This window comes from Ovis canadensis, chromosome 2, assembly GCF_042477335.2.
Source record: "Ovis canadensis isolate MfBH-ARS-UI-01 breed Bighorn chromosome 2, ARS-UI_OviCan_v2, whole genome shotgun sequence".
Classification (NCBI taxonomy): Eukaryota; Metazoa; Chordata; class Mammalia; order Artiodactyla; family Bovidae; genus Ovis; species Ovis canadensis.
In genome coordinates, this window is record NC_091246.1 from 244,839,978 (window position 1) to 244,852,083 (window position 12,106).

General features: G+C 42.9%; 1 protein-coding gene across 1 annotated transcript in view; it reads right to left on the minus strand.

Annotated features, from left to right (window-relative positions):
- Positions 1-11,583, minus strand: part of STX12 (syntaxin 12) — a 37,643-nt gene extending 26,060 nt beyond the window's left edge. Inside the window, exon 1 of the mRNA XM_069578882.1 lies at positions 11,361-11,583. Coding sequence (XP_069434983.1) covers positions 11,361-11,478 — 118 coding nt within the window. The 5' untranslated portion in view covers positions 11,479-11,583. The remainder of the gene's footprint in view (positions 1-11,360) is intronic.
- Between the last annotated feature and the right edge of the window lie 523 nt (positions 11,584-12,106).

Below are 12,106 nucleotides of genomic sequence, written 5' to 3' on the forward strand. Positions count from 1 at the left end.
GAGAGTGGAGGAAACATCAGAAAAGCGCTTTCCCTTCACTCCTGATAAGCATTATCTTCCTGTTGTTGTGCTAGTTGCTCAGTCGTGTCCAACTCTTTGCGACCCCACGGACCATAGCCCGGTGGTTCCTCTGTCCATGGGATTCTCCAGGCAAGAATACTGGAGTGGGTTACCATTCCCCTCTCCAGGGGATCTTCCCAACCCAGGATTGAATCCCAGTCTCCTGTATTGCAGGCAGATTCTTTACCTTCTGTCCCACCAGGGAAGCTCCTTATCTTATTAGATAAGCATTATTACTATGAAGACCTACAAGACCTTTTAGAACTAACACCCAAAAAAGATGTCCTTTTCATTATAGGGGACTGCAATGCAAAAGTAGGAAGTCAAGAAATACCTGGAGTAACAGGCAAATTTGGCCTTGGAATGCGGAATGAAGCAGGGCAAAGACTAATAGAGTTTTGCCAAGAAAATGCACTGGTCATAGCAAATACCCTCTTCCAACAACACAAGAGAAGACTCTACACATGGACATCACCAGATGGTCAACACTGAAATCAGATTGATTATATTCTATGCAGCAAAAGATGGAGAAGCTCCACACAGTCAACAAAAACAAGACCAGGAGCTGACTGTGGCTCAGATCATGAACTCATTATTACCAAATTCAGACTTAAATTGAAGAAAGTAGGGAAAACCGCTAGACCATTCAGGTATGACCTAAATCAAATCCCTTATGATTATACAGTGGAAGTGAGAAATAGATTTAAGGGCCTAGATGTGATAGATAAGAGTGCCTGATGAACTATGGAATGAGGTTCGTGACACTGTACAGGAAACAGGGATCAAGACCATCCCCATGGAAAAGAAATGCAAAAAAGCAAAATGGCTGTCTGGGGAGGCCTTACAAATAGCTGTGAAAAGAAGAGAGGCGAAAAGCAAAGGAGAAAAGGAAAGATATAAGCATCTGAATGCAGAGTTCCAAAGAATAGCAAGAAGAGATAAGAAAGCCTTCTTCAGTGATCAATGCAAAGAAATAGAGGAAAACAACAGAATGGGAAAGACTAGAGATCTCTTCAAGAAAATTAGAGATACCAAGGGAACATTTCATGCAAAGATGGGCTTGATAAAGGACAGAAATGGTATGGACCTAACAGAAGCAGAGATATTAAGAAGCAGTGGCAAGAATACACAGAAGAACTGTACAAAAAAGATCTTCATGACCCAGATAATCACGATGGTGTGATCACTCATCTAGAGCCAGATATCCTGGAATGTGAAGTCAACTGGGCCTCCAAAGCTAGTGGAGGTGATGGAATTCCAGTTGAGCTATTTCAAATCCTGAAAGCTGATGCTGTGAAAGTGCTGCACTCAATATGCCAGCAAATTTGGAAAACTCAGCAGTGGCCACAGCACTGGAAAAGGGCAGTTTTCATTCTGATCCCAAAGAAAGGCAATGCCAAAGAATGCTCAAACTACTGCACAATTGCACTCATGTCACATGCTAGTAAAGTAATGCTCAAAACTCTCCAAGCCAGGCTTCAGCAATATGTGAACCGTGAACTTCCTGATGTTCAAGCTGGTTTTAGAAAAGGCAGAGGAACCAGAGATCAAATTGCCAACAATGCTGGATCATGGAAAAAGCAAGAGAGTTCCAGAAAAACATCTATTTCTGCTTTATTGACTATGCCAAAACCTTTGACTGTGTGGATCACAATCAACTGTGGAAAATTCTGAAAGAGATGGGAATACCAGACCACCTGACCTGCCTCTTGAGAAATCTGTATGCAGGTCAGGAAGCAACAGTTAGAACTAGACATGGAACAACAGACTGGTTCCAATTAGGAAAAGGAGTACGTCAAGACTGTATATTGTCACCCTGCTTATTTAACTTCTATGCAGAGTACATTATGAGAAACGCTGGGCTGGAAGAAACACAAGCTAGAATCGAGATTGCGGGGAGAAATATCAATCACCTCAGATATGCAGATGACACCACCCTTATGGCAGAAAGTGAAGAGGAGCTAAAAAGCCTCTTGATGAAAGTGAAAGTGGAGAGTGAAAAAGTTGGCTTAAAGCTCAACATTCAGAAAACGAAGATCATGGCATCCGGTCCCATCACTTCATGGGAAGTAGATGGAGAAACAGCATCAGACTTTACTTTTTTGGGCTCCAAAATCACTGCAGATAGTGATTACAGCCGTGAAGTTAAGACGCTTTCTCCTTGGAAGAAAAGTTATGACCAACCTAGATAGTATATTCAAAAGGGGAAACATTACTTTGCCGACTAAGGTCTGTCTAGTCAAGGCTACGGTTTTTCCCGTGGTCATGTGTGAATGTGAGAGTTGGACTGTGAAGAAGGCTGAGCACCGAAGAACTGATGCTTTTGAACTGTGGTGTTGGAGAAGACTCTTGAGAGTCCCTTGGACTGCAAGGAGATCCAACCAGTCTATTCTGAAGGAGATCAGCCCTGGGATTTCTTTGGAAGGAATGATGCTAAAGCTGAAGCTCCAGTACTTTGGTCACCTCATGCGAAGAGTTGACTCATTGGAAAAGACTCTGATGCTGGGAGGGATTGGGGGCAGGAGGAGAAGGGGATGACAGAGGATGAGATGGCTGGATGGCATCACTGACTCGATGGACGTGAGTCTGAGTGAACTCCGGGAGTTGGTGATGGACAGGAAGGCCTGGCGTGCTGCGATTCATGGGGTTGCAAAGAGTCGGACATGACTGAGCGACTGAACTGAACTGAACTGACACTGAGGCTCACACTGTTCCAAAACTCATTCCTTCATTTAGAATACCTATTCTACAGTTATGTGCTCTAGAAGACATTGTTCTCAAGAAGCTTTCCTTTTTAGGAGAAGAGATAATAAGCATGTATCAGGTAGTGGTAAGTGCTATAAAGAAAAATAAAATCAGGTAAGGGTTGGAATAACAGGGTAGGGAGAGGGTACTAATTTACACAAGGTAGTCAAAGATGACCTCTCTGATAAGGTGACACAGAGTAGAGACCTAAAGGAAGTGAAAGATCAAACCATGAAAATATCTGGGGGAGAAGTTTTGAGCAGAGAGCATGAAGCACAAAGTCCCGAAGGCAAGAGCACTTGCTGTGATGGAGAAACAGGGGGCCAGTGTGACTAGAGAGAGATGAGAGAGACGGGGGGAGCCAGAATACATAGGGCCCTGTAAACTGGAGCAAGGCCTTCCAATTTGAATGAAATGGGAAGCCCCCGATGGTTTTAAGCAGTGTCATAAAAGTGAAAGTGAAGTCGCTCAGTTGTGTCTTTGCGACTCCATGGACTGTAGCCTACCAGGCTCCTCTGTCCATGAGGTTTTCCAGGCAATAGTACTCGAGTGGATTGCCATTTCCTTCTCCAGGGGAATCTTCCCGACTCAGGGATCAAACCATGGTCTCCCGCATAGTAGACAGACGCTTTACCACCTGAGCCACCAAGGAAGTCCATAAAAACCAGAATTCAAATCCAGGGCTAATTCCAATAACTATATATTTTTTTAATGTCACGTTAGACTCTCTCATAGGCATAGGGACCTTTAGAGGAAATACACAGAATGTAGTGACTTAGGGCAGGCTTCCATTTGCCAGTGTTGCACTTTGCCCCACCCTGCTTATCTGACAGCTCCCTAACTTAACAGCTCTCTCCTCCAGATAGGCTGATGCCCTTGCTCTAACCCGCTCCCTTCCCTAAGGCCCTGCCACCTTTGGGAAGGTTCCTGCATATTTACTGGAGTCCAGCAGAGTGCCAGCACGCAGGGAGCAGGAAGCAATTGCTGATTAATTCAGTTAGCCTCAGTTTTGAGACTTCCCTGGTGGCTCAGACAGTTAAGCGTCTGCCTACAATGCAGGAGACCCGGGTTCGATCTCTACGGGGGGAAGATCCTCTGGAGAAGGAAATGGCAACTCACTCCAGTACTCTTGCCTGGAAAATCCCATGGGAGGAGCCTGGTAGGCTACAGTCCATGGGGTCCCAAAGAGTCAGACACAACTGAGCAACTTTACTTCACTTCCTCAGTTTTATGCTATGCCACTTTCAAGGCAGCAGATGTGAACAAACATGAGCTAGGCATCATGAGACCTAAATTCTAAGCCAAACAGGACCACTAACTATATGTACGGCACCAGATAAATCATTTCCTGTTGCTGGGTCTCTTTCACCAATTATATATGATATTCAGGTTTAACTAACACATATTGAGTACTTATTGTCTGTCACAGTACTTACTATTTGTGTGGGCGGGGCTTTCTTCCTCATTCAATTATTACGACTACATAAGGACTAAATGACCTCCAAGTACTCCCACTACCGCTCAGTGATAAAAGTCAACAATAATGAAGAAGCTCTAATGCCAGAATGATGCTGTGTAACCAAGCAGTTTTTTTTTGCAAGCCAGAGTTTGGCTGAGAGAGACTCTGCCTCTCTGTACAAATGGGACTGGACTGACTATACACCTCTGGAGAGGAGGGACCACATTCTACTCATTTTTGTATTTGCATAACCACACATGCATACACACTCCTCCAGAAAATAACTGGTTACAGGGTGACACATAAAGGTAAATGTTACTAGTATGGCAGTTCAAGGAAACAGATCTCATCTTATTGACTGTCTTTAGATAGAGCATTCTCTTTAGAAATTCTATAGAGATTTCAAAATTTCAAGTTGTTAATCACTGATCAAAATGTATTAAATGCCCTAGAGAGCAAAGGGGATTTTACAGACTATGGGGGAAAAGTCAATTTAAAATCAGCTGTTCTTGGCTTAAACTCAGCTGAGAACTTTTTTTACCTAGTCTTTTCTGACTTCTTTTGTTTGCTCAAATATGTAAATTGGGAAGCGTCACTTGTTAGCTAAGCACCAGAATGAATCCAAGCTTTCATTAATTCTACTCAAATTCCTGAATATTGATATTTTCCTAAAAGTTTCCAGCAAGATGCCCCAAAACTCAAATGATAAGGACAGTAGCGTCTTTGTTTACTGGAAGTAGAATTCTTTGTATAATGCCCTCCATAACCCCCAACATCAGAGTTTATTTGAAAATAGTGACTCAATAACCCATCTGTTTCACAACCAAGAACTGTATCACTTGAGACTTCCCTGATGGTTGAGTGGTTAAGAAGCCACCTGCCAATGTGGGGGACATGGGTTTGATCCCTAGTCTGGAAAGATCCCACATGGTGGGGAACAACTCAGCCTGTGTGCCACAACTATTGAACCTGAGAGCCTAGAACCTGTGCTCTACAAGAGCAGCCACCGCAAGGAGAAGCCCACACACCATGACTAGAGAACAGCCCCCGCTCTCTACAACTAGGGAAAGCTCCCGGCAGCCCGGCAGCAACAAAGCCTGAGCCCGGCTACAAAAATAAACAAATAACTCTTGTTAAACAGAGAAAAGAACTGTATCCCTTAAACCTAAAGCACAAAAAGAAACAGTTACACACACACTTATTTTTCCCTTGAATGCACTTAAGATGTTAAAAAGTAAAGTGATACTTTTTGGAATAATTTTTATCAAAATGGGTTAAATCTAAGAGTTTTCTGGTCAGCTTAGTTAATGAGAAAACTTTTCTAAGCATTCCAGTAAATGAAAGTTTTACTTTTAGATTGATTTGTTATATTTGGGATGAAAATCACTGGGTATCTATCCTCTATGAAATGCTACATAATCTGGAAACCAGATGACTAGGCCAAATGTAAAGAAAAGTTCTTCAGTTCTGTGTAAGCCATTTTGTTATTTTTAAAACTAGGCCTCAATTTCTCCTATCACGGACCTCTCATGTTTAAAAGCATGTCCTAGCTAAAACTTTTATAAGACTACAAAGCAAACTAATTTATTGCACATTACAGCTAATATCTACACTAGGAACTGCTCTAAACTGAACACTCGTCGTGGACTTTTAGCTGATATCAGCTTTGAGCAGAATCTGAATCTCCAAATGAACCTTAGTCCATATCAGTCTAGACACACTGAAAGCAACTACCATAAAGGTAAACAAGCAAACATATATTCAAGGAAAGAATCGTATTTACATAAAATGAGAACATGATAGCTTATGTTAGCACATAAATCATGACAATGAAGCCATCTCAGCGTCTTACTCTGAAAATTAGGTTTGCATTGTTTTTGCAAAGCTATCGTGAAAATGACCTGACTTTTTAGCCACTATAATAGGAAAGCGCTAAACTAAACTAAACTGAACATGAACACTGAATATAGAAGGTATAATCTTCTATTTACCATACCTATGACAGAACACACAACGGGTTAAGAACATAGACTCTGAACTGAGACTACCTGTGTGTTATTCCCAGTTCCACACTTCCTAGTAAAAGCCTCCACTCCTTTGTGCCTCAGTTTCCTCACCTAAAAAATGGGAATAACAAGAGAATCCTCATGTGGCTGCTGCGAGGCTGACATTAAGACAATATGAAGCTAAATTCAGAACAGTGTCTGGCACTTAAAAGAACTCAATCAAGGATAGCTATTATTATCAAACTCGAGACCAAGAAAAATGTACTTAGCAATGATAAAAATCAATTAGGTACATACTGAATGCCAACTATTAACACATATCCACTGCAGTGCCAGGCCCTGTAGTTAAAAGAGAGCTGTACAATGCATGGCTGCTATCCTCACAAAACTAACAGTGATCTCTCAGTTGGAATAACAAGGTCAAAAAGCATGAATTAATCACAGAATACAGAATAAAGTAAGTGCTAAGCTTGCAAATTCAAAAAGAAACACAAAATGACAGTTAACATTTCTTAAACAATGTTGCAGGCCTGCTTCAAGCACTTTACATAAATTTCCTCATTTAATTCTCATGAAGTAAAGACTGTTAACTCCACTTTATAGATGAGGAAACTGAAACAGAGAAGTACAGCAATATGCTTACATAGCGAGTTAGAAGCAGACCTAGGACTCAAACCCAGGCAGTCTGACTCCTGAGACCGCTCATTTAACTACTAAACTATAGTGGAGCAGGGGACTCAACCAATTATATTCCAGCCGGGCACTACACTAGGTACTTTCAAATAACCCATTTCACCAATAGCATTCATTTTACAGATGGGGTAACAGACAGAAAGGGGAACTGCTCCAGGCTAACAGTACAACATAGAGGAGCAAGAACTCTGTCACAGATCTGCTAAGCCTAACTCCCAGGCTCCTGGTGACTTCATTCTTTGAAAAGCAAGGGAAAGCTAAGTTACAAGGGGCAGGATTTAAGCACAACTCAAAGGATTTGTATAATTTAGGTGGTTTGCGAGGTAGGGAACAATTGAAGAAAGGAGGAATAGAATGAGCAAAAGCTTGCTCCAGAAATCAATGTTTAGGGATGTTAAGAAAAATGGCCTGCCTGGAGCAAAGGGTGACGAATAGGAGAAAATATGGCTAATTTGGATTAAGATGACAAAGACAGTGGAAGCAAAGCGGAATGCTAAGACCTGATGCAGCAACAACAGCCAGCCACTGTAGGCTCTTGAGGAGGTAAGAGGGATTTTAGACATATTGCTGATAGCATTGTTGGGATGAACTAGAAAGGATGTTGAGATCATGAAGACTTCACAAAGAGGGCAATGAAATAAACAGCAAAGGGAAACAATTTTAAAAGAACAGCCTACAGGATTTCACACAACAGTCAATTTTAAAAGTTTAGCTGCTTTTAATTTTTTAGTAAACAAAATCATATCAGTAAATTAGTAACATTAAAGAACAGACATGCTGTTCTTTAATCTCTTCAGAGATAACTTGGAGCCTGTTAGGTTATTGCCCTCTATCTGCCCAGACCCTTCGTTTCACAACAGGCGGAGTCAAGCATTTTTCTTCTGTTGCCCACACATACTGATAACAACCATCTGTGCCAGGCAGTCAACCTTAGCTATACCTGTAACAACCCACACAGTGGCCTGCCGTATTTCAGCCTGAAAGGCTCAGCAATTCCAAACCCACAAATGCAGCTGAAAAGTTGAGAAAAAAGAACAAGCTATTCTCTCATATTTTCAATAAGTACAGGTCCTTGCAGGACTATATGGATGCGGGCATACGTCTGAGGCGGGGTGGGGAGGGTGGTGTCACATCCAGACTATACACTTAGGTACACTGGCCAAGTTTGGGGAAGGGGTACCAGCCTGGTAACTGGGTAGAGACGATGTCACCCTACCCATTCCCAACTCCCAGAGCCTCACTAAACAATCCCAAAGGGAAAATTTCAACTCACACTGCCTAGGGTCATAAGATGTGGTAGGAACCACACAGCACAAGGTAAATGAGGCAGGGAGAGGTGGAAAAAATCTCATTCATTCAAATCTACTAAATACAATTTACTGAGCATCAAGACCCTAAATAATATGATCCCTGGCTATCTCCAGGGCCTCTTTTCCTACTATGCTTCCTTCTCTAACTGCAGTCCAGACACATTAGTCTCCCTGCCATTCTTGAAGGCACTGAGGTCTTTGCTCTTGCAATTTCCTCGGCCTAGAATGCCTTCCCTCAGCTACTCACATGGCTCTCTCCCTCACTTCATTCAGGGCTCTACTCAGAGAGGCCCTCCTTGACCATCTGATGTAAGATAAATAGCACTTCTTTCTCTGGTTACTTTGTGTCTCCTTATCCTGCTTTATTTTTCCTTCATAGCACTTATTATTTCTCAACATTAGTTATATACGTGTATGCATGCATATGTATGTATATACACACATTCATACACACATATATATACACCCACTAACAGGGCAGGGTTTTGTCTATCTTGCTCGTCACTCCATCCCCAGTGCATAGCAGGTGCTCAAAGAATATCTGTTGAACAGCAAATGAGTGAATCTATCATATGGATAGATCTGAGGTAAGTACTAGAAATATAAAGATGAATAAGTCATGTCTCATTTCTTCAAAGGCACTAACAATCTAGCAGGAGAGGTAGACAAACCACAAGGGGAGAAAGTTCCACAGCTCAGGTATTCCCCATAGCTTCCTACGAAGAGTTCAAAAAAAAAAAAAAGTCACTTCTCACCTGCTGAAGTGTTAACTGCTACAAAACTGTAATATTAATTAAAAATTTTAAGAAAGCTAAATGTTGGTCATAAGAGACAGATCTGGTTTCAAATTTCTTAGCCTGTTTCCTAACCCATAAAAAGAAATAATACTGGTAATTACTTCAAAGGGTTGTTACAAAATCAAGTTAGATAATGCCTGTAAAGCACTTATATCGCCTGGCACACAATATGCATAAAAAATGTTAGCTGTTAATGTTATTAATGGCTGAATCCAACTATTACTTGAGCCTGATGCCTAACCAAGAGCTAAATCTTATGAATTCTATCACCAAAGACACCTCTCCTATTCTTTCTTTTCATTTTCAGTTCCTAACTGGTATCTCCGATTCCAGTCTCTCCCTTCCAACTCGATTTACACATTTCTACAGAATTAAATCCAAACCCATTAGGTTAGCACTTAAAGCCCTTCATATCTGGGTCCCAGCTTAAACTTTCCAAGTCTACTTTGCACTACGTTCTAGAATCCACCACGCTAGCCAAATTAAACAACTCTACTTTTCTATACACAGCACATGCTTTCCCCTACCATGCCTTGTTCATTTAATTCCCTCCTAAATGCCCTTCTCCTATTTACTGTAAAAAGTTCAAATCCTTTCCACCATCTTTCCAGCCAGACCTAACTCAAATGCCATAATGCCTTCCCTGGTCCCTCCCACATGAAAAAGATGTCTCTCCTGACTACCTATAACTTTATTATATCTCTTCTATAGCACCAAATCCTTTCAGTTCCTATGTATGCCAAAGGCTCCCTGCCAGTTCTTATACACAGTACATGCATGATACTCAAATAAATGCATACAGACTGAACATTTCACAAATAGACATTAAAATTAGATTTGGTCTCAACAACAAATTTTTGGCTTTGAATCAGAATTTTCTGATCTAGCCTGTATTACAGCTCCCTCACAAAAGGAAACTGGAACACAAAGTACTATACTTCCTAACCAGTGGTCATATATTTAAAAAATATTTTTATATTTTGGCTGCACCGTGCAGCATATGGGATCTTAGTTCCCCAACCAGGGTTTGAACCTGTGCCCCATGCAGTGGAAGCATGGAGTCTTAAATTCCCTGGACCACCAGGACAATCCCACCAGTGGTCATATAAATTTTTGTTTCAAATTTCTGGATTTCACAGATGACATAGTCTTCTTTCCACTTCTAAGGCGCCAAGACTCAAATGATTTCCATCAGAAACTTTCCCTCTCTCAAATTCTACATTACATATTAAATTTAAAAGCTAAGTGGTATTTTTCTTTAAAATATAGAACACAATTGTGATTCAGGACCAACTAGTTCTACCTATTAACAAGGTACAGCCAAGCTCACAAAAACACAATAATAAACAACAAGGATGATGATACCATTCCTTCCAAGTAGTTGCTGCTGCTGCTGACCTCCTGTTTATAAGTCTCTGAGCTGATCTTCAGGCACAAGATTTAACTCATCTACAGTCTCATTTAGACCCTAACAGTGGGGAAGCAGTTTTAAGACAAGCAATGACATTCTGAAATCCACCACCAATTCTACCATGTCTTACTTGCTATGTGATTGTGGCCATGTCCCTGAGCTTCTCTGTGTATCATGCTTGTTCAAAAGAGTAACTAGATGGGGAAGGAAAACAAAAGACTCATCAGCTTGAAATCCAAAAACACGCAAATCTTCTGCTACAAAAGACAAAATACTGTAAACTGAAGTGTCTTTGGTGAATTCTCTTTTATTAAAATAGAAGTCATCTGACCCCTTGAATACAAATCATTGTAACTGACTTCCAAACATTACAGGAAGAACTGTATTAAAGTCACCAAAACACATGCATTCTCCACTCTGCTTAATTGAAAGCAGCTGACTTTCAAGAAGCCAGAAGCTGAGCAGAATGTAAAGTCTAAACCAGTAAACAACTCCCGATCCAAACTGGTCAAAGAGAAGTGGGTGGAGGGAAGCAGATGACAGGAAAAACTCGGCTGACCGCTGCATCAGGTCGACTCACTCACTGCTCTGGAGCAAACACACCCTCCTACCCTGGGGCTGTCAGGACTGCTGTCTTAGCCCCAAAACACCTTAAGGGCAGAACTCCTGAGAAGAAACTCGAGCTTCAGTTGAGGCGCCGGACCCTCAGGGTGCCTGGGCCTGGCAGATTAGGGGATGGCAGCCCACCGTGTCCAGAGCGGAGCGCCCGAGACGGCCTCAGGTGTGGCTTTGGCAGTAGCCCCGGCTGGGCTCCGCCGTCCCGGCAGCCTCGTCAGGACGGCCCCCGCCCCCCTCAGCCGCCGCGGTACCCCGGCTCACTGGCTTGGCTGATCCGCTGGATGTTGCCGCTGCACGTCTGGATGATGCTGTTGAAGTCCCGGAGCGGGGGCCCCGAGGCCCCCGGGTTCCGGTACATGTCTAAGGGACCGTAGGACATGACGAGGAGCAGACAGCGACTCGACCTGCACCGCGCTCCTACCGGAAACAGCCGCCAGACCCGACCCGCAGGCTGACAGGGAAACCGGGAAGAGAAAGGGCGGGGACGGGATGAAGCTGCGTGCGCACTAGCCCCGCCCCCTCGCGACGCGCTCGCGACCGCCCCGGCTCGACCCGCTCCGCATTTGCGCAGGCGCCGCCGGAGCTGGCGGCTGAAAGGTAGCTTAGAGACGCGACGCCCTGGAGTTTGCGGGGCGGAGCGATGACGTCATGCCGTTGGGACTTGGATGAGAGAATCTGGGGTGGCGGTGTTGTTTATTGTCAGGGCACGGCGACAGAAGGCAAGAATTTTTCGATTAGCATAAAATTGTACCACATGATCTCAGCCCTAACATCCTATCCTGGTCTATTCTGAGAACTTAGGCCCAAATATGGAGAATTCGACAACCTTGAAACCCAGATCCGTAACCAAACTCCTGAGATTCCTCACTGTTTTCATCCCCTAGGGTTTTGGGAGGATTTTTTAAGCACTTTTATGGTTTACAAATCACTTTCATTTCTCTCTCCACCCCTCTTCTAGTCTGCGTGCTTAGTCGCTCAGTCGTGTTCGACTCTTTGCGAGCCTATGG